At 48.4% G+C, this 23,210-nt stretch overlaps 2 protein-coding genes across 2 annotated transcripts in view; one reads left to right on the top strand and one right to left on the bottom strand.

Annotated features, from left to right (window-relative positions):
• Positions 1 to 1,417: 1,417 nt before the first annotated feature.
• On the bottom strand, positions 1,418 to 3,461 carry smim15 (small integral membrane protein 15). Its single transcript, XM_068704297.1, has 2 exons — positions 3,360 to 3,461; positions 1,418 to 2,110 (listed from the first exon to the last, which is right to left on the bottom strand). The coding sequence occupies exon 2, from the start codon at positions 2,076 to 2,078 to the stop codon at positions 1,854 to 1,856; it is 225 nt and encodes a 74-aa protein (XP_068560398.1). The 5' UTR covers positions 2,079 to 2,110; positions 3,360 to 3,461; the 3' UTR covers positions 1,418 to 1,853.
• A 2,302-nt stretch (positions 3,462 to 5,763) lies between these two features.
• Positions 5,764 to 23,210, top strand: part of LOC137867608 (zinc finger SWIM domain-containing protein 6) — a 45,949-nt gene continuing 28,502 nt past the window's right edge. The window contains exon 1 of the mRNA XM_068704296.1: positions 5,764 to 6,222. Coding sequence (XP_068560397.1) covers positions 5,790 to 6,222 — 433 coding nt within the window. The 5' untranslated portion in view covers positions 5,764 to 5,789. The remainder of the gene's footprint in view (positions 6,223 to 23,210) is intronic.

Raw genomic sequence — 23,210 nt, 5'->3', positions numbered from 1 at the left:
GGTGAGAAACTGTAACTTCTGAAATGACTGATTTGATCAACTCCTCTCTGTTTCACGGAGGCAGTATTTGTTTCAAGGCTGTTCTATTGGCCTGTATTACATTATGTACGCGTTTCCCTTTTTCTAGTCCCTCTCTGTATATTGTATATACACAAGACAATAAGCATCGCTCATCTTGAAGCTGACTGTAAGAGACCACGACTGAAATGGTCGTACTTCCAGTAGTCATGGAGTTCACCAACTACTGTATCGTGGTTAAGAGACATTCTACATTTTCAAATAAATTGTAACTATTTGAATGAAATTGCCATTTACTTCATACCAGCAAACTGAAAGGACAGACCTCAAGTATGCGGCGATGATCAGAGAAATTGTGCAACATTTGACATTGTAAAGATTGAAAAGCATCACTTGTTGATGGAGCACGTGGAAAAGCTCATGTTTAATCCTGTGGGAATGAGGTAGATAAGATCACGGTTGACTCTAAATTGAACGTTAATGTCAGCTGAGGCCATGAACCCGCGCTGGCATTAAATACTGCTAATGTTTCTGTTTGTCATGGAGGAGGCGTCCACTGCTTGTAAATCACAAGTCTAAAGGACTGAATAACGTTACAGTACATTCATCCCCAGTAAGAAGTCCTTCCACTTGAGATCAGAGTGCATGTTGGCCACAGAAAGTTCAGTAGGGCTTAAAATAAAAATAAAGCAGCATAAACTAGGATCCTGGAGATGAAAACATGGTCTCCCAGCTCAATATGATTGTCTAAATCCGCTGACTGAACCCAGGAGAAATACAGTTTCAAGAGGAATATGAAGAAATGTGTGCAGGTCCATCCATCTATTTAGAATCTATTTACTCTGCTTCTTCACGAGAATCACAGTACCTGTAAAAGTATCCACCTCACTGGACTTTTTACTGTTTTAATTTACACCGAGTCACAGTGAATGTAATTTATTAATAAAATAAATAAAAAGACTACCAAATTGAACACATCTTTGCAAATAAATCTAAATTTAGAGCATACAGAATATAGAAAATATACTAAATAATAGTCTAACAGTAAAACCTGGCCAAAATAATCCTCGTTCTCTCAAGTCTATATTTAATAAAGGCACCTTCGGCAGCAAGGCGAGTCTTTAACAGCTGTTACATAACTTAATAAGCAGAAGTGGGTATTTAACCTAAATTCACTTCTCACTGGTAAGTTCTTGTAACTTATGCTGCTTCTGAAGACAACTGGCTGCTCCACATTTGTAATGAATTTGCAGAGATTTGTTTTCTGTTTCTGACCACCTGTACATAAAAGCCCAGTTAAATGCACTCTGGTACAACACAATTAAACATTAGGGGATGAATACTTTAAAATCAAAAGCACTCCAGAGTCCACTATTAAATGCACAAAGAGGAAATTCGATTTTCTTATCAACCATGAAAACTTTATTGATTAAAAACTTGTATTTGGGATATTTTTGGGAAAAGTTCCAGTATGCTCATTAAATCGTCAATTCAGCAGAACACGGACGCTAACAATGGAATGCAAGGTGTTGCAACAGCTGCACAATATTATCAGTGGATTCCTGTACTCTAACATCATACAGATGACCACTGTGCACTTGCTGACCAAAGTCCCACTGGGACGAGCCTCCTTCGGGCAGTACTGTCCGTCTCAGCGCTGTTAGGCCCGCGTGGCCAGACTCCTGCCCTGGATATGAGGCGTAGTGGCCCAGTGCTGACAGCAGGGCTGGGACAACGAAGGGCACCGTGTCATTATTGGAATAAGGAGGACTGTGAGCGTGGTGGTTGCTCCTCCTTTTTTTTTTTGTTGGTATGCCCTCATTCTACCCACAGGCTTAGTCTTTCTTGGTCCTCTTGGCCTTGGCTATGTTTTCCTGACGTTTCTGCTTTTTCTTCTGTTCCCGGTCACGTGCCTCAATCATCTTGGCCAGTTTCCAGGACAGCAGTGCACTGGCAATGAAGAGAGGCGTGAGAGCCAGGATGACAGTGGTGAGGAAACCGTAGGGGTCTTTGGCAGCCCATTCCACCACATACTCTGCCCATGCCCGAACGTCAATCATCCTGGTCGAGCAACAATGAGGCTTAATCAAACCTGAGAAAGGGTACCAGGGGAGAAAGCGGTGAATAATCAAGGCAGAGTGATTTCTGGGGAAAAAACATATTCATAACAATAACCAAAGGGTTATTAGATTTGGACTGCTGGTTGCACAAATAAAGCAAGATGACAAAAGCTACATTTGGTTCTTTAAAACTGTGGTTAGTCCTAGCATTAAACCAGATATACAACCTGTCAGGCTAAGCATCACTTTGAATACTTGACAAATGGTACTTTCTCAAATTGACAGAGAAAAAAGCGCTATATACAGGCAATATTTTGGGGCTTCCTGGTGACGTAATGTGAAATAGTAGTAGTGGTTATTTAGTCAATCAAGTCATAAATCTCAAATACTGCTGAGTCTAGGATAATTGGACTCAAACTAATTATATTCAGGGTTTTTTCGTCAATCGTTCAAGAACTAACTTAACGTTAATGATACATCTTTGACGGATGAAATAGCATTATATATAACGTTACATTATAATACAGTTTGGTAACGTTACTACATACGACACTGACAAAACAACAGTGACTTAGTAACTGTTCTCACAATATTGACTACTAAAATTAAGGGTATTAAATAAAGTCTTTAGTCACAAAGAAATATAAACTGGCCCCTGTTTGTTAACTTCCTTTAGCTAGCGTTAGCTGTACCGTTAGCTAATTCCCAATTAACTCACTGAGGTCAACATATGAAAGCTTACATTACATTTTGAAACATGTTTTCACGCCATGGGCCATCTTTGTCACAATGTTACCGACTGGCATCACTGTCATGATACATTAAGACACCACTATGGTGGTATAAAGCTAGTTATTGTAGATGATTGCTACTTGTTGAGCGCACCGACTTAACAGTCGCTCGCAAATCGCGTAAGCTACTGGCTAACTAGCATCAACCCGAGTCGAAGCTAGCAACAGTTAGCTAACACTACAGTCTGAAACCCGTTACAAACAATTCACTCTGACAACAGCCTCATACAAACACGCTTATATGACATATTGACCATGTCTGCCACTAGGATTATATCTAAATATATAAGACGCAGATGATAAGAGTTACATTTTGTACTAACGTTAGCTAAGCTAGCTAACCCCCGCCCATCCATAACGGCCTAGCTTCAGAGCACTGACGCCCAGCTAAAGGCCTAACCACAATGCATATGCACGTGACGAAACAACGAATCTATACATTTCATAATCAAGTGGTGGTGAAAACGAACTAAATACAAAATAAACATACCAATGTGGAGAGATGATGTTTATATCCACGATAATAAGTACCAGCTCCTCCCTGTTCCAGGAAGTGTAACGTTAGCTGACGTGGTCCCGGCTCGTGATTGGATATGACGCGTTCCTGGAAAGATGGGACATGTCGTCCTTTAGGCTGAACACATGGATTTATAGATGATCAAAATACAGGGTATAGAAATGATGCAGTAGTTAATGCGGTGCTTTGCTATACTATTGCACACTATTCCATACAAATTGGATACCTGCACAGTGTTATAGAAGAGTGAATGAAAGCAGCAGTATGGTCATAACACAATTTTATTGTTGTTGTTCTTTTAATCTTAAACTATTTTAGGAACATGAATATGTGGTAAAATGTGAGCTAAAAACAACTTTGCCAGGGTGAGCCATACGCTGAATTACTGTGAAATTAAAGCATTTGAGATTGTTGTATTTATCAAGGGTGCAGAGTTTAAAATGTGAATGTCGGTGAAAATAAGTACAAATGTTGTGTCTTTGAAAGGATTGGATTATGATCAGAGTGATCAAGTAAAAGTGTGGTATAGTTCTCATGTCTGCCAGGGTTCCCTACAGAAAGAATGTGAATATGTGTGTGTGTGTGTGTGTGTGTGTGTGTGTGTGTGTGTGTGTGTGTGTGTGTGTGTGCTTTCCATCATTAACATCCTGCAAAACAATGTCTGCTGGACAGTGATTATTGTAAAATATTGGATGCAGATTAACAATACAAAACACAATGTGGTCGACTCGGATACTAAACATAGAATCAGATGACATCTAGGCTAGCTATTGAAACTTCTGGTCATGTGTGGAACTGCTCTGAAGAATAAAGCAAATGAAAAAGCAATTTGATGTGGAACAAAAAAAAAAAAGAAAGAAAAAGGCTCCATTGGCCCTCTGGGAAAGATGGCTAACATAACAAAAACGGACCTGCTGGCTTTGTGAACTTCCTGTGGGGAAGTATTGAAACCAAATCAGGTTAGGCCACATCTGCTCTGTCCATACAGCATGGATCACTTTCAGAGCAGTTCAAAGGCCAGCCTTTTAGATCTACTCACAGTGGAAGGAGCGGGGCAGCTGCGAACACATGCAGAGGACAAACACATTGCAAACACACTTTCTGGTTTGCCAGCATAGTTTGTGGCCAAGTTTTTATAGACAATCTAAAAACACATCCCCAATCTGGTGTTTTTTTTTTTTTTGGTTATATGCTTATAATCATTAGCTTCTGTTACATGTCTCACTAGGCAGGGAGAACCCAGGGGGTGGGCAATGCAGCCGCACCCTAAACCCAATGACTATTTTTCTCCGACAGAAGTGGGCCCCCTTTTCATGACGCAGCTATTCAACTAGCATTAACAACAGACAGGAAGTAGGACCATAAAATGACTGCGCCACAATAGTAAAAAAAAAAACAGCTCCTAGTGGTGTGTGTCATAATGATTACAAGAAAATCCACGAGTCTGCCCAGACATTGTGGAATTTCCAACATCATTTGAATCTTTTTCTGCTGATAGACTCAACTGCTGGAGGGAGTATAGAGCAGAGAGCGTGACTTTTTAAAAAATGTTATTGTAAGTGATCCAAGATGATCCATGATGACATCACCAGGGTGCTTTGCATTTATACTAATCTTCACGTGTAAAGTTCAGAGGAAGTGCTCCTTTAAAGTTAAGATAGGACCTAAATTATCAGTGTGTGTGTGTGTATGTGTGTGTGAGAGAGAGAGCTTGTTTTTTCAAAGTGTGTTAGTGATTAATTGTCCCATAGGCTGCAGCATAGTAAAACCGATGCCAGACAGCTGACCAAAATGACTGATTAGTGGCTTACAGAGGACAAGCATGTCCAGCTCCATATCTTCATGTTCCTCCTCCCACGCCCTTTCTGTCTCTGACAGCTGAGAGTCCTTTGGACTTAAGCCTCGAAAAACAACCATCACGTTGTTTTTGAAGAAGCTAGAGCCCGGGGTGGTAGCACAGGCTCCAAAGGAAAGAAGAAGGAAAAAAAAGTCCGCTTTCTTGCCCCCTTTTACCCCTGTGGGAAACTGCGAGACCGCCCCTGGATTAAGTCCCCGCCTTTAAACTCAAATAAGAAGGAAACTTCAAAGGCCGTCGGCCGCCGGGGCTCCGCCCTCGCGCTCCCGAACGGCTTCACAAAGGATTTGCCGACGTTCGGGAATTCCGCCTCCAGTTCCTTTTATAGCGCCACTCGTGCGCTGGCAGCGCTCCAGGATCCCGCCCATCCCGGTTACTTTGACAACACAAAGGACTTCACGGAACTCGCAAGCGCCGCCTCTCTTTCCCAAATAAGGGCAGTCTCTCCATGTACGGCAAACAATCGGTGCGAGATTGCCCTTTTCTCTTCCTTATCCCGTTTATATGATCGGAGAGGAACTGCGCTTCAGGTTGGAAGCGGTGCGATCATGGCCGAGCGAGTCCAGCAGCCCCCAGCCAAGCGGCTCTGCTGCAGGCCCGGCTACAACCCGGCGTGCAGGCAGGGGCAGCGGGCTGGAGGAGTCCTGTGTGGCGGCGCGGGGTCCGCTCCGGGAGGGTCGGGGAACGGAAAAACGCACAACCCCGAGTCGTTGCTCGATATCGCGGCGCGCAGAGTCGCGGAGAAGTGGCCGTTCCAGAGGGTGGAGGAGCGCTTCGAGAGGATCCCGGAACCCGTCCAGCGGAGGATCGTATACTGGTCGTTCCCGAGGAGCGAGAAGGAGATCTGTATGTACTCCTCTTTCAACGCCGGAGGAGAGGAAAGTGGAACTAGCGGGGACAATAATGACGAGACCCAGCTGCCTTTCCTACGGGGTGTCACTCTGCTGGAGGGTGGCTGGGTGGACAACGTATTGCAAGTCGGTGAGTGGACTATACCGTTACAGAATGGCAGGAAAACCGCCTACAATAAGCAATAACTCGCACTGTTTGCCCTTTTTTTTCCTATGGAACCGTGCCACACTTTTACAGGGCTTGTGTTAGCCTTATAGCCTTGTGTGTTATAAACAATGCAGGGTATTTCCACGCCAGTCTTTCAGCTTGTGTGAGAATAGCCTATTTTCAGACGAGCCCGTAATAGTAGCCCACTTCTCCCCTGTTTTCGCCCACTGAGCTGCGCGCATTGAATTGCCCAGAGCCATCCCAATTGGAAAGCTTAGCACTTTGTTCCTATTTTTATGTCTTTCCAGCTCTCCATGCCCCCACCAATGGGTACGCAGACAAAAGCCCCCTATATCTTTTCACCGCTGGCTAAATAGACGATATTTAGAAAGGGTGGGAGGGACGGTGATTTAAAGCCACAGTGCTTCTATTTTGTTTGCCAAACACCTTTTGTGAGACAGACTGAAGCTTTTTTCGCCCTGTTTTTTCGTCCCAATATTCAGTCAAAAGTCCAGGCTATATGCAGCTGGTAAAGGCAAAGATACATTTTTGTCCCCCTCTGTCTGCTGCATTATTTTTTTTGGTAAATCTCGGAGTAAAACAGAGGTGCTGTAGGCTCAGCAAACCCCCCTGCCTGCCTGCCTTCCTCCCTGCCTGGCTGGCTGGCTGCCTTTACCAGAGCCACAATATTTCACTGCAATCGTCAGTGCAATAGACTCAGCTGTCAATCCGTCTCCCCACCCTTGGAAACGGTTCAGGATTCTAATCCCATTACCCTCCCCAGTTCATCTGAATCTTAATGCATTCTGCAAACAAGATTTTATGCATGATCTTCTTCCTCCTCCCTCCCTCCCTCCCTCCCTATCTCTCTCTCTCTCTCTCTCTCTCCCCTTGCTCCCTCTCTCACTTCTTGGCTTACTATCCCTCCAAAGAATCTGTGTGGAGATGGCTTCAGCTCTTGTGGGCTCGGAGAATGTGCAGTGCACAATAGTAGCCATGGAGCAGGCAGACAGACAGACAGGCAGGCAGCTCTCCCTCCCTCTCTGCCTGTTTACCAGATTCCCCAGCATTAGACTCATTTATGTGCTCACTCTCTCTTTCGGGGCTTTCGGGTTTGCTGAACACTCGGCACAGGGTAAAATAGTGCACGGAGTCAGTGAGGAGTTTCGCGTAAGTGTGTGATTTGGAGAATATAGTCCGAAATAGTGACAAAGGGGGGAATGGGGGTCATTTTCTTTGGTCATGCATTTGTTTTTGTGTGTGTGTGTGTGTGTGTGAGAGAGAGAGAGAGAGAGAGAGAGAGAGAGAGAGAGAGAGAGAGAGAGAGAGAGAGAGAGAGAGAGAGGGAAAAGATTATGCGTGGGGGTTTTGATAAACACAGAGGGGGATTGTGCATGCATCTGTGTGTGCATGTGTGTGTGTCTGCGTCTGCACGGGCTGTCAGTCTCATCCTGCATGCTCACAGAGAGAGGAGGATGACAGGCGAGTACACAGCAGGAGGAGGAGGGCATGTTATGCTGATTGCAATTTTCGCCCCAGAATTTTTTTTTTTATTCTTCTTTTTTTGGGGGGGGGGGGGCGGGACAGGGGAAAATAAAGCCAAGGAAGAGAAAAATGATAAATAAAAGATGTAATCTACTCCAGGGGACAGGCAGCCACTGGAGGATGAGGGCTTAAAAGCAGGGCAGCATGGGAGAGGGGGGGGGGGGGGGGCTGTCAGCCACATCACACACCACATGTATTGGCCCCATCAAACGCATACAGTAGGTCTGGCCTGGGAAAAAAAAAAAAAAAGTGCAGGGTGGTTGTGAGGGTGTGTTTGTGTGTGCACACAAGCGTGCATTGGCTTTGTGTGGCTTCTGGTGTGTGTGTGTGTGTGTGTGTGTGTGTGTGTGTGTGTGTGTGTGTGTGTGTGTGCTGTCAGTGGGATGGCATTCAGTGTTGATGATGAAAGAGAGTAGAGCAATAGAATAGATGCTGAGGTTATTGTGTATGGGGGGGAAAGCTAATATACTTGAATGGATCTGCTGTCGCTGTATTCTTTTCCTCCCCCTCTCATCTCCTCCACCTCCCTCTCTCTCTCTCTCCCAAGTGAGCAGCTATAAAACTCTCCATATTTACTCCCCTAAGGCCAACTACCAGCCCCCAGTCTCCTGTGATTATTTATCTTTTTCTCCAAGACATTAATCACACGCTTTTTTCTTTTTTTTCTTCTTCTCCCCCCCCCCCCCCCCCCCCTCCATCTCTTTCCATATATCAGTGCTGCAGAAGGAACGGATAGTGTGGGGTTGGCGTTTAAGAGGAAGAGCAATAGATCGGGCGATATCAAGAAAAAGAAGGGAAGCCTAGAGGGAAAAAAAGTGGGTGGAAAATGCAAAAGAGGAAAGAGGCATTGAAATGGTGATTGCAAGAGAAGGGGATGTCTGAAAGTAAAGAATGAAGCGCGGAGAATGGGAGAGAGTGAGATGGATGGGTTGTTCTTCCTCCCATGCGAGCTCATCTGTTCCAATGCCAGCCTCCGAGATAAATATTCATATTCGAATGCGAGTGTTATCCAGCGGTCCGCTGCTCCTCTTGTTACAGCGGTGTTATAACAAACCCGCTCTCCAGCCCTCTTGCTCTCCTTTCTGCTGTCGGATCCGTGATGAATTTGTCAGCTGCTGAGCAGATAGCAGGAACACATACCTGACCTCCTCAACCTGCATGAAAAGGCCCTGCGTGTCATAATACGTCCAGAACGGCAGATGACTATAATGAAACGTGCACACGTACTTACGGAGAACAGCCTCCCCCCCCCCCCCCCCCCCCCCCCCCCCCCCCCCCCCCCCGTAACAACAACCGCCGCCTGTCATTGTCATGAGCCGGTCATCATCAATGCGTCTTCTTTAGCTTGTCCATCAGGTAACCGAGCGTCGTTTACCCGGCAACGAGAACTTCCAGAGCTGCCCCGCTCTGATCGCAGCATCTGTTCTCCTCCGGCCCCCTTAGTGCAATTTAGACTCGGCAGCTCATCACGCTGAAAGGAAGGCTAGTATTATGGTGCCCCCCCCCCCCCCCCCCCCCCGTCCTCTAATTATAGAACCCTAATCCTATGGCTCTAACATGGCATGACAAAGCATGTTTGCACTTCATTACCCTCCTTCCTGTTTCAGTCCTCCAGTCTGGGTCAAGTTCATCCCCTCGTCTCTCATTCATGTACAACGTCCTCCGCTCCTCCCCCCTTTGACCCCTCGCCCCCCCCCCCCCCATATTTCTAACTCCTCCTCCCCTCCCTCTATCTGTCTTCAGGGCTTTGTGCCAGGAGGTAAATAAACCATAACCCCCACCACCACCACCACCACCACACTCTCACTATCCTCTTACCGTAAGCCCTGTGTCCCTATGGAGGGACATACTGATGCCTGGCATATGTCGCTCTCTGCAATGTCATTAGCGTGAGCTACGTGCTACAGCCTATTTATCCAGCTCCCCTTGTTAGGCTAATTATTCACATGAAGCTACATGTCATTTTATCATGCTGCTGCCCCAAATCTGGGTGATGAGGTTGTCGAGGGCTGTGTTTTTTTTTTTTTTTTAATTCAAACTAGAATGAAAGCAGATATGCATATCCCGTAGCCTATTTTGGTGTATTTTCCGTTGGACTAGATAGCCTGTATTATTTTGCCGTTCCGCCGCTTAAAATATCACTGAATGTCCATGGCAGTCGTGCCCGTTTGAGTGTGAATGTCATCCTCCTCTGCTCCACCTATTTCAGAGGCGACTATGTGTGTGTGTGTGTGTGTGTGTGTGTGTGTGTGTGTGTGTGTGTGTGTGTGTCTGTCTTGGGCTCCTGCACGCTCATAACTCAGGTTAATTTGTTCACGCTCGGGAGAATCTTAATTAGGTTTCTGCGTCATCTACTCTCACTCTCACCCTCTTTTTTTTTTTATCATGATGTCAGTGAAACGGTGAAATAACAACCGGGGCTGGAGGTTCCCTGCTTTTTGACCTGTTTACTTTCTTTTTTGAATATCCTAACACAGGCTCTCCTAAATCTTACGCTTAGCTCGTAAAAAAGCGTGCTTTAGGAGCCGTGTGTCATTTCCTGTTTGACTTTGATACGTGTGTGCTTAGCATTCAGGCACAACCGTGGCAATATCAGACATAATTCACAACAATACGACACATAGGCTCTGACGACACCCTCAAAACAAAAGGGCTGATAAAACAACAAAGAATATTTGCGCACACTCGTAGGTTATTGTTTGGGCGACAAAAGCGGTGAGCCAAATGCCAAGGAGAAATCTGCTCCACTTACAGAGGTGGTGTGACACTGAGCATGTTTGTGCGAGAACACACTCGTGCACAAACACATTTTTGCACTCCGGACTTTTTTTTTTTTTTTTTGGACTAAGAATTCACAAGTCTTTTCAAAGGGCTTCTTAAGGATCAACATTTCAAGCATTTCGTCCACGAAGGTGCAGAATGTAAGATGCCAAACGTAAATCTTGCACGAGCATGTTGTCTGCGAGGCGCTGTCAGGCCGAGCTGGATTTTTTTTTTGTTGGTGGGTGAGGGCTCGTTGTTTTTGTTTGTGGGTGGGCTGTTTCTTTTCATGTGGGCAGAAGTGGTTTTTATTTTCCTGTTAGGTTTTGGGGGAAATCCTTTATCTTTTTTTTACAATGCCCGTCGAGATTGAGCCCACATGCCTGCCACCAGAGACTGAGAGAGACGGGACACATATGCTGTTTAACTGTGTGAAACCAATACGCAGGACTGAGACACACAAGATTAATCGTTACCACAAAAAAAACAACCCAGTTTTGAAGTTATTCGAAACGATAAGCGAAGGAGCGGTTCAGAAGTCGGTGACTCGGATGCCGTTTGTGGACCGAGCTCTTAGCTGAGAGCGTTTTGGAGGAGCAGTGATTCTGGATCCGGTGCCTCGGGTCTACCCCCAGCCATGTGACTATCCCTGGGCTTGTATCGTCATGGAAACATGGCTGAGACGAGAGCTAGTGTAAACAAATGGCCGTCCAAGAGGGAGGAGAGAGAGAGAGAGGGAGGGGAGAGAGAGGAGAGAGAGAGAGAGAGAGAGAGAGGGGCAGCAACCGCATCCATGTGTAGAGACATTGAGTCTTTGGGGAAAGTGCTCTCTCTGACTGTCTGTGTGCATCTGAGAGCAGCAGATTCCAGGCCTTTGTCCCATTATGTTGGCTGACTGGGAGAAAGATGGGATGCGTTTCAGCTGCCGCTTAATGGGAATGCGCTAGCTTAGCTTAGCTTAGTGTTGCTTTGGTGCGAGCGTGTGCACATGAGGTTTTTACAGACAAAATAGTGTGCATCATTCTGTCTGCTATGTAACATTGCTTGGTGTTGGATAATAATAGGTAATGAGTCAATATCTTCCTTGTACACTGAAGTCAGAGTAAGCATCAATGTGTTCACGTGATGATTACTATCGTTCTGCTCCTAATGAGTTTCAGGGCAAACTCAGTTTCTATCCTTGGATTACTCACAGACGGACAGTTTTCTGTCTGGGTGGCCTCGTCAAAGGTTGAGCCCATAAAGCGAACCCCGACGTTGTGGTTCTGTGCCCACGAAGTGGGGGAGATGACCGGTGGGTTCTTCGGCGTGCTCTGTCATGTTCCCACCGCGTCAGAAGTTTCCAGAAGGTCCCAAACCTTGACACAGCCCCAACTCCAAACTCTTAACCAACCCCAGACCCAGATGTGCCTGGAGATTATTCCCCACCGCAGACCATAACTTCCTCGAGCCAGCCGTGTTCCACCTCCTACTCCCAGCCATAACGGCCCCGCGCTCTCTTCACTTTTCCGAGACCGTACCCAAGATGTACCATTAGACGGGCTAGCTCTGTCGGCCTTATTTCCAGTCCTTCCACCTGACTGGAGCCAGCCTCCCTTCCAGTCCCATTCCTGCTCCCAGACATAGCCCCCCCCCCCCCCCCCCCCCCCTCTTAAATCACCATTCCCAGCTCCAGCTCCGGCCCACCTTGCGTCTGCCACGCTCCCGGGGGCCCATTACCGAGCTGCCCAAAAATTACCCCGCGCGCTAATACCGGCTCGTTTTCAGTGACGCTCGATGTACAAGAGCAGCGTGCGTCGCCCCCTGTTAAAATAAACCAGCTAAAGTAATAAAGTTCCAGTGTGAGCTCTCTAACGTCTGCCCCGAGTCCCCGTTCCAGCCTGACTTGTCTCCCGTCCCAGACTGTGGCTGCTGGGTGTGCGTCAGCAGAGCCTCTCGGCTGGCTGACTCTGTCTAGGAATCCAGGGCTCCTTCCACAGAGCTCCTGCCCCTCTCTTCACTCTGAACACAGGGAACACGCGATAGAAAGGCTACTAAATCCACAATGACAAGGCCCTATTAAAAGCAGTTTTTTTCTATTTCATTTAATGACTTTTATCACCAGCCGCCCTTCTCTCTTCGATTTGGCAATAATAACAACAGGGGAATGCAGCACTCAGCGTTCTCCTATCTGATGCTCCCTTTCACTTTTTTTTTTTTTTTTTTTTTCTTTTTCTTTTTAATGAATTCCTCTTTGCACCAATGGGCTGCTGAAATAAGCACAAAGCAGGCCAAGACTCTGCTTACTGCAGTGGAAGGTTCAATGTATGTATCCTGTGTGTGTGTGTGTGTGTGTGTGTGTGTGTGTGTGTGTGTGTGTGTGTGTGTGTGTGTGTGTGTGTGTGTGTGTGTGTGTGTGTGTGTGTGTGCACTTACTACATGAGTATGAGAATAAAGGCTACTCATGCTGCCACACAACAGAGCCTCTCTGTTCAGCCGTTTGGTCAACAGCTGTTTCTCTACAGAAGCCCAACAGCTCTGGATCAGACTAAAGGCTTCAGATGATATTTCTGTTTGTGTGTGTTTGTGTGTTTGTTTGTGCGTGAACGCAATCCAGGTATACTTTGCTGAGAGAGACAGAGAGTAGAAAGTTAGTAGCTGCTCTTGTTCCAGATTAAAGTCATTCTCTTTGATCCATTCCAGACAAAAGCGGAGGGTACGGCAGAGAATATCTCACCTATGGCTCGTGGTGCTTGATCTATAATACATTACACTAAAAGTGAACGTAGATAACTGCATATTCTCCACCAGATACCTACACAGGACTTCCAGTAGTGGTGGATTCTTTGTGGTGTGTGTGTGTGTGTGTGTGTGTGTGTGTGTGGAGACGAGCATGTGCGCGTAGGACTTAACACCGCGTGTTAATGGCTCAGCGAGCGTGTTTATGGCTGTGTGTCAGGCTGAATAAAGGTGAGACGTGTTAATGATAAGAGGGTGGATGACATTCCCGTCTGTCATCATTCCCACGCTATCCCATTTTCACTGTTGCGCGCACACCCACACACACACACACACACACACACACACACTCACTTGCCTGCACGCATGCTTTAAGACAGACGCTTGCCTCATGGTGCCCGGGGACTAGGCGCCTTAGAGTAAACAAGAGCAGAGGACGAGGGTTTACCTGCCGCTGACCCCTATCGCACAGACTCACACAGACGGAGGTGTTCTCTCATCTGCTGGTCCCTCCCCCCAGCATTGAGCTGGCCCAATGCTGACCTCTTCACTTGCCTCCCCCCGCCCCCCCCCCCCCCCCCCCCCCCCCAATGGATTTACTAAAGCCAAAGGTCAACCTGGTCAGACTGTCCCTCCGGTGGCCGATTGCTCTGCTTGACATGCTCACGTTATTGTTTTCCAATAAACACCACCTGACCAAAAAGGGGAAGATTGCTTGCCTGATTGAATGTGTGGTCGGCGTTTTGCATGTTCCAATAAGCCTTTTTTTTTCTTTCTTTTTTTTTTCTTTCAGTCAGAGAGTGGGGACAGAGCACATGCCCGGTTTTGTTTTTGTCCTTTTTGTGGAACAATCGGGAACCCGAGCCAGATTCTAGAGAGGGAGTTTGCCCGGTTCTCTCTTCTCGCCCCGCAGGCTCGGGTGCTGTGTGAGCTATGTGGAGGAGGAGGAGGAGGAGGATGAAGAGGAGGAGGAGGAGGAGGAGTAGGTCCTGGGAGTGTGAGGTGACCGTGGCTGCGCCTGGTCCAACGATGTCGTGGCTGTGTGGCATTTCAGACATGCATTCAGTGCTCTGTGGAGGAGCTAGGGCTGAATAGAGCTAGAAAGGCTCTCCAGGCTTGAGAGACAGACAAAGAGAGAGAGAGAGAGAGAGAGAGAGAGAGAGAGAGAGAGAGAGAGAGAGAGAGATGAGAGAAGGAGTGGATGCCTTTCAACCGAATGGAATCTGGTTTCGCCCTTTTGTCTTCTTTTGAGTTCTTTCCTTTTCTTTCTTGCTCATTTCCTTGCTTGCTTGTTTTTTTCTTACCTCATTCCTGCCCTTCATCGTCCTGTCTTATTTTTCTTGCTCTTCTACTCCTAATCACTCCATACCTGCGCCTATTCTCCTTCTTTTTCATGCATTCCTTCCTCGTGTTTATAAGCTCTCATGATCTCTTTTTTTTTTTTTTCCTCCCCATCTCAATTTTCCAGCTTCATTTCCCAAGCCAGGCAATAGAAACTCATATCTTATTTACACTGCCCCTATCTAGATACAGCATGTTTCCATAGTGTTTCCTGTGTCTAAACTCCCAGAGGAAGGCTAGCTGGCTAGTTAGCTCCTGCTCTCTCTGCTGTGCTCGGTGCTAGCAGTCTGCATCCAGACCTCGGGGGCTATCGCTGTTTCTACATTTAGAACCTCTCTGTTTACCTCTGTCTGGAATTAGCAGAGGGACAAGACTTGGCCTGTTTGCTGTCGTGTCTTTCGCTGAAGTTTTTAAGTGATCCCCACCCTGATGGTTCCCAGGTTCCAGGACAGTCCTCAATAGGACTGTCCTGGAACCTTTTTCAGGGTTCGGCATCGCTCTGCCCTTCAGGAATAAATCTGGTAGCATTTTGTTCTACGTTCCCCTCGCTCCTTTACTCCAAATCTCACATCACCAACTTTTGTGCTGATGCACTGAATGAGCAGTTCAGTGTCTTGCTCAATGACAAGTTGCTCATCGCACAGGTCAAGACACAGGATCAAGGGTTTTTACTCCGGCTGGGTTCTTGATCCTCAGTATTTCTTTGTGTCGGAATCTAGCGTCGGATGTCTGGTTCAATTCATAATCTCCTGTTTTATAACGAAGTCCTTGCACGGCTGCTTGCGTTATACAATATTTTACATCCTAGAACATCTTTTGTTCGAAAAAAAAAAAAGAAGCAGTTCTATAGAAAATCATGCTTTGATTTCTCAAGGTGATATATGGGGAAAGAAAACATTCACATCTGAACTGAAACTGGGTTATTGGCTTTAGTGTTGTAGGCTGATTATTTTGGGGTACAGCCTTCGCCACACACCTTTTTGCCAGGAAAAAAAGAAAAGAAAAAGAAGCTATGACTTCTTTCTATCAATAGTGGGGAAATTGGCACCATGAATCAGATTGCGTCTGCGCCATGCTTTGCTCACACACACTTGAATGTAGGTGAAGTACTGATCTTCCATTGTTGTTGCTCGCCGTTGCCGACGGACGTCTGCCACCGCCTGTTAATGCCACCCCTGTCCCTGTCTGCATTCTTGCCCACGAACCCACTATCTGGCTGCCTGCGTCTGTCTGGCTAGCAGTTAGCTGGCTAGCTGTCCCTCCTGGGTGGCTACATCACCTCACCCCCCCCCCCCCCCCTCCCTCGCAGCCAGTGACAGCCCAGCCCAGGGAGACGTGGGTAATGGTCCTCTCTGATGTACAGCCTGACTCAATTGGACTGGATGGCAGACACACGCCTAAAATAACAAAAGGAGGGGAGCGAAAGAGAGGGGGGTGGAGAGGGAGGAGGAGGAGGAGGGGAGGGAAGGAGCGAAGCGATCGATAAAGCAGGGACACATCGCCTAATAAAGATTTATTCCTTTTTTTTTTTCCTCCCCTCGCCATCCGCCTTGGCAGGGCAGAGGGGATGGGTGGGGGGGGGGGGGAGGAGAGAATGTGATTAGTGGACTTCTTCTCCCAGGGTGCCTCTGATAGCATGTGCGTATACACGTGCGCGGCAGTATGTATGTATACCCCGATGCGTCGCGTGTGTTTTTGCATCTCTTGTGCGCTCGTCGCACGCGTCTCTCCCTCTCTCCCGAGAGCAGAAGGGGGTTAAAAACAGTCTCTGTCGTTTGTTCTGCCGGCAGTGGCACTAGCAGCTGCAGCTGTGTCCCTGCCTCCCTCTCTCTCTCTCTCTCTCTCTCTCTCTCTCTCTTTCTGTCAGCTAATATTTAGTTAATCTTTGGTCTGGGACCTACGGGACTGGCCGGAGCTCCTGGTGCCCCATCCATCTCGCACTGATCTATATTCCACGCTGGATCCCTGTGCCATTAACCACCACCAAGGGGAGGAGAGGAGGGGAAAGAGAGGCACAGAGGTAGAACGAAGAGGAAAGGGCAGATGGGTGGAGGGAGAGCTGTAGAGAGACAAGAGAGTGATGGAGAGGAAGCAATGGAGCAGGAGGGGAGGGCGGGGGGGGCTGTCTACCGTCTCAACACTAAATGGGAGGGAAAGGGAGTAGAAGAGGTAGGTCGGCTATTTCAGCCAAGCACATAAATATCTTCCCCTAATTTTGAGGGAAAAGTGAAAAATAAAAAGCCAGGCTTTTTTTGTTTATTTTTGGAGTATACCCCTCCGATTCATTCTCTCCTCCCGTCTCCTATTTCCCTGCCTTATTGGATACGAAAAAAAAGATCAAACCTTTTTATACAGGAGAGCAGGAGGAATTACTGAAAACGGTTCGTCCACAAGGAGGTGTTAGAAAGTTGAGGAGGTAAAAAGGTGGCGTAGGTGGAGGTGAAGAGAATAAAGGAGGCAGAGGGTGTGGGAGTGAGCGATCCCTATGCATCGAGCGGGCCGCTTCATCTATATGCATTGTGTAGTTATGAAGGGGTCCACCTGTGAAGGCTCCGAGTGCTGAGTCACTCACTAACGCGCAGACTAAATGCTTTTATCTCAGACGCCTGGTCCATCTGAATGGAATATAATAGGCCATAAAGTGCTTTGCTAGCAGCGGCTGCTTGCCCCGTGGCAAACCCTCGCCCCTCGCTCCCCTACTCCAAATCTCATTTCACCACTTTTGTGGAAACAAAGCGTGGTCGCGCTCTCCTTTAATCACCTTTGTTTTATTTTTTCCTCTTCTTTTTAATGTTTTTTTTTCCTCTCCTTGTCGTTCCTCCCCGCGGTGCTTCTCAGGCAGCCACAGAGAGCTCCCTCTGTCTACGCTCCCCCTTCGTGCCTCCTCCCCTCCTCCAGACTCCTTTGCTGCTGTGTGTGTGTGTGTGTGTGTGTGTGTGTGTGTGTGTGTGTGTGTGTGTGTGTGTGTGCGCACACGTGTGTGTTGGGCACCTGTTTGGGATCTCGGTGTGTGTGTGTGTGTGTGTGTGTGTGTGTGTGTGTGTGTTTAGGGTCATGCCTGCAGGTCGTGCGTAATGAATAGCTGGGCTGTCGCTGAGGCGCAACTAGCTGAGGAGGAGGTAGCCAGAGAATAGCGCACCGGTGACGGAAGGAGAGGAGGAGGATGGAGGGATGGAGGGATGGATGGAGGGAAGGAGGGAGGGAGAGAAGAGAGGAATGAGGGAGCAGGAGGACCAGTGAGGGAGGAAGGGAAGAGTGGTTTGCGAAGCCAGTGAGCCTTAACCACCTTCTGTCAGTCTGTCTGCTCTCAGCGCTGTTTTCTCTCTCATAGGAATCTAATGGCTTTTCCACTGTCCTCTTTCCAAACCTCCTCCACCACCACCCTCTACCCTGTCTCTCCCTTCTTGCTCTCCCTCTCTATTGCTGTGCTATTCTCCCCCCCCTCCTCCCCCTTTCTTACTTCTCTCCTTCTCCCCTCACTTTCCGTTTCTCGGTTAAAATTCCCTCCCGAAGTCTCCGCACTGTCCTCCCCTGCTACCTCCCCTCCCCTTCTCTCCTCACGTCCTTCCAGCTGCTGGCCAGGGGAACAGCTGACTAAATCTAAAGCTCGGGCCCCTGGCTCTGGCCCCGGCCCCGGCTCTGCCACAGCCTCCTCCTATTCTCAGCCACCCCCCATCTCCCTCCCTCCCTCTATCCCTTCCTCCCTCCTCTGGCCTCTAGCCCTGGCTCCTCTCTCAGCAGCCCCAGCTCAGCCCTGGCCCTGCCTCTGAGCCTCGGCTCCAGCTCTGCCTGACTCTCAGCAGTTCCCTCCAACCATCCCCCCTCCATCCCCACTTCGGAGCCTCAAAAGCCTCAAAACCCCTCTCTTTCTCTCCCTTTTTCACTCTGTGTATTCTTGCTAATTCACTTGCCCTCCCTCCTCCCTGCTCTGACGGGCTGTAGCCGGGCCCCTGGTGCTGTCCCAACGTATCTGGACCGAGGCCTCGTCCAGGTTGGCCGCAGTTCGGTTCTCTGGCTCCCGTACCCGGCCTCTCTAGCCAGACATCTTTCTCTCCCTGGCTAGCAAACGTTAGTCACTGTAACTCATTGTGGCTCGCTTCACTCCGAGCCACGTTCTGCTCGTACATTTTGGTCGTTCCTGGCTCAACACTTCCTTTTCCCGAAGAGCTCTTTGTGTCCTCGCGTGTCTCTTTGTCTCCTCGCTCGTGTACGTCTCTTTAACTTGTGTGGACAGGCTCAGCCCCAGCACAAACACATTCGCTCAGCAATCAGACGCGTGCGTCGTGCGAGAGCGCGAAGCATATGACACATGATTGGCAGCAGTGGGGAGGATGCGGCGGGGGGGGAGGGGAGGAGGGAGGGAGCAGTGAGAGGGGAAGCGGGCCTTGTCGCATCCACGGGCAAGCCGGGGGCTCGAGTTTGATCGCTGCCCAGGGAAGGGAGCCTTTGCATCCTCCGCCTCCCCCCACCACCACCACAACCTCTGTGGCTGTCAGAGCAAGGCTGCAGGCTTGTGTGATTAGGTGCAGGCCCAGGTTCCGCCATCACTCTTCTGAACAGACGTTGCCCACAGAAGACACCTGTCAATGCTCTTCCTCCTCTCTGACACCCGACTGATCTCAGATGAGCGACACAGGGCTGACAGAGCAAAGTTGAAAGAGCGACCCCACAGCTACGGTGGGATGCGCACACACACACACACACACACACACACACACACACACACACGTGCATTCCCCTTTGTGTGGAAGCGGGCCAAGGAAGCCCAGGCAAGAAGAAGCAGAGTTGGTCTGCGCCAGTTGAAGCAACATCAGAATCTTCTGGAACACCTCGTAACTCCTCACAGATTATTATTATTATTCAGCCCACTCCCCCGTCTGTCTAATGCCCGATACAGCCTTCGACGTTCCCGCTGCCTTTGTTGTGATTTTGTGTTGTTTTTGTGTGTATGTGTGGAGGGGAATTTTTGGGGGGTGGGAGAGGGAGTAAGGCAGCAAAAAGTTTCCTTTGGAGTCACGTTTTCTCTTGTTGACTGACAGATACGGGACGATGAAAGCGAAAATCGCAACGTGCCGCAGACTTCAAAGGTTCCTGTGTTCCTCCGTTTATTGGCAACGACGCACAACAGCCCCTCTCCCCGATGTGGATTCTTCAAAACAGGGAGGGAGAAGAGCTAGTCGAAACAGAGGCAGATGACAAAGGAGCTACCATCCAAACAGCTAGAGGGAGAAGAGGGAGGAGGAGGAGGAGGAGGAGGAGGAGGAGGGGTGCTAAATAATCAGACCTAAGCAATGTAACCGAATCGGACTGCTTTTCAGAAGCATTTTCAATCAAAACGGGCTTTTGATGCGCACTGATTCTGATATCGGGGATGTTTTGAGTAGAGAAAAAGTGACTGCTTGAAGTTGTAAAGAGCTCCCTCTGCTTTGACGGGAGCTTTGGTACCTCACTGAGGCTTTTTTTGGTGTGTGTGTGTGTGTGTGTGTGTGTGTGTGTGTGTGTGTGTGTGTGTGTTTTGTATGGACCAGCGCAACAGTAATTAACTAAGTGTAAAAGCTAAGAAGAAGTAAGCCGCTTGGTTCTGCTCCTCTAACCTTATAGACTCCCCCCCCCCCCCCCCTTGTATTATTCCTCTTGTCCAGGATGGCACCCATTGACTGCCACTGACCTAATTTGGGCAAATTTCACTGACCTACTTCATGGGTGAATGCTGACTTGCCCACGGGAGGGGATTCTCTCACACACACACACACACACACACACACAGATATACAACCACACATATTCTTTTCCATCCTTATGATTATTATGCAGCCCCTCAGCCTCCTCTACGGTTGCTATGGCGCCAGGCATGTACCCCCCTCAGTTGTGCCCCCCCCCCCCCCCCTCCTCCCGTCATATAGCCTCCTTCAGCACTCAAATGAAGGTAATGAGGATCTCAGAGTGCAGACACGTGGTGAAATATAAACAAAGCAGTTGGCCTTTGTTTCATTTTGGTCTCAGAGGTGACATAGTCCTTCACTTCACAAGTCTCTGAAGAGACATAATCAGCGTAATTGCATACGGATATGATTATTCTTCTGTCGTCTATGAAAGTGGTAACTTGAGCAAATTTGATTAAACAAAGTGGGGATGCTTTGCGTATACAAGTACAGACAGTCGAGAGAGAGAGAGAGAGAGAGAGAGAGAGAGAGAGAGAGAGAGAGAGAGAGAGAGAGAGAGAGAGAGACTCCTGTTTATGGAGTGATGGTGATCCCATAGGAGGATTGGCATCTTTAACCCACTTGTGTTAAAATGAATTCATGCATCATTGTGTTCCTCTAGCACATTAATTCCCAGCTGACCGGGCACAAGCGGTCCTCTTGAGGGTTTCGCAAAAAGTCTTTGTCATAGTTGGATTCGTCTTTTTAACCTGGAGATGATCAGTTATAAACTTCTCTGCCTGCAGCCTCCCACGAGGACCTGGTAGTTGGAAGCAAGTCTAACCTGATTCAGTGTTCTTGGTCACGCTCATGTGTTTTGTGCAGTCCTGCTTGTGTGCGTGTGTCTCTGAGAAAGAATGAGCGGTATTCCTTTTCTATGAGCGAGGACCTGCCCCGCTCGTGTTTGCCCACACGTATGCACGGTGTGTGTGTGTGTGTGTGTGTGTGCCTCCCCCCAACAAATGCGACCCATGAATGCAAACACGCGTGCGCTCGCCGGACATGTGTTGTCACGGCAACGCGTACGGATGTCAACAAAAGAGGCTCCAGGGTGAACATTTTCTCCCTCTTGTCCAGCAGGGTGCAATTTATCTCAATGCAGCCAAGAAAGGCAGCTATTTACATGAAACGAGAGCCGTTTCTGGGAAGTAGGGGTCTCTCTGAAGGTTTTGATGTCGGCAGCCTGCTTTTAGCCCGAGAGTGGAAACCTAAACCATCTAGAGACGGAGAGGGAGAGGGAGAGAGAGGGAGAGAGGGAGAGGAGCGAGCTGTGGACCTACTAAGAGAGCTCAGTTCCCCCATGTGGTTGCAGCTCTTCACCCTGAAAGTCCCTCCCTGTTTCCCCCTCAACACGCTTGGAGAAGGCCAAGCGTAGCGTGTGATTTCAGATGCTTACAGTTTGCACAGAGTAAATCTAAACCCTTTTGCTTTATAGCTTATCCTTAAGAGAGTGGTCCTAACATCAACGTCAATATTTACAGGAATAGCCTGCAGGCTAGAGAATCGACCACCGCGAATCAGCAGAGACGTATGCAACCTTTCCCTTGCCCCCCCCCCCCCCCCCCCCCCCCACCCCCCCCCCCCCCCCCACCCTTCCCACCTCTTTCCCCTCACTTGTCTTCATCCCGGTAATTCTCGCTCTCTGCCGCAGCTTGTCGATCACGGCGCCAGGTGGCTGAGATATTTGTTGTGTTGTATTCGTGTGTGCCTACAAGGTGGCGCAGCGTCTTCGACAGGGCCGCGGCTTTGACACGGGCTCAGCGGCTGGTTGAGAGATGCTGGATGACGCGTGTCAAGTGATATTAAGCGTGAGAGAACCCCCCCCCCCCCCCTCCCCCTCCCTCCCTTCGTTCACTCCCCTCTCTGCTCTGCCCATCCCTTCCGCCGTGGACGGTGTCTTCTGCGGTTAGTGTGAGCTATGACACTTTCCAGCAGGGTTTTTTTTTGGGGGGTGGGGGTGGGGGGGCTCACATCTCTGTGGGCAGAGTGGACACTTTGGCCTACATAAGCGCTCGGAAGGTCAATGGACACGCAGCCGAATGGATACGGTGCACACGTACCCATGCCACGCTCATTGCTTCATTCACCAAAAAAAGATCGGCGTTAAGGTGGTTAGTGTGTGACCCACATATTTGTCAATGACAGCTGATAATTGAGCTACATATTTGTCTGTGGCGGCGATAATCGCTTGGTGATTGCTCATGCATGGGTGAGTATTTCAGTGGCTGCAGTTCTTTTGTGTTGACTTCAGAGAGTGACGTAAGTCCAGGTCACTCTCAGGCGGCCTACCTACATATTTAGATTATTTCACACGCTGTAGTCAACAAGAAAGACATGCGTGTGTATATATATATATATATATATATATATATATATATATATATATATATATATATATATATATATATATATATATATATATATATATATATATATATATATATATATATATATTCTCGGCTGAGACAATGAAGAAGGAAAGTGGCATGTGAAAGGTTAACCTATTTCCTGGCGAGTGTATCGTTTCTCTGTGGTGTACACGCGTCTGTGTCCCCGCTTCCATGCGTGTCAGGTAATAATGAGGAAGTATGAGTAGTGGGCCCGTGTGCTCAGTGTTGTAATGACTAAGCCTGAACAGGGGGATGTTGGGCAAGGGGAGGTGGGGGGGGGGTTACGCCAGGATGTGGTATGAGCCGCCGAACAGAGAACAGCGGGTGTGACCTCAGTGACTTCCAGGAAGGAAGGGGTTAAGCACGAGCCGGCAGGGCTGCATGGGCTGCGTTACGCAAACTGGCGGCTGGCTGGAGCTGAAAGGGGAAGTGCTGAGCTCAGAGGAACACTGGCTCACAGCCATCGCTCCCCTCCTCCCTCTACTGAAACTCCCCCCTCCCCTCCCCTGGCCCT

Source organism: Cebidichthys violaceus, unplaced genomic scaffold, assembly GCF_023349555.1.
Source record: "Cebidichthys violaceus isolate CVI_PGR_0920_01 unplaced genomic scaffold, fCebVio1.0.p SCAF_9, whole genome shotgun sequence".
Lineage (NCBI taxonomy): Eukaryota > Metazoa > Chordata > Actinopteri > Perciformes > Stichaeidae > Cebidichthys > Cebidichthys violaceus.
This window is presented reverse-complemented; position numbering and strand designations above follow the sequence as displayed.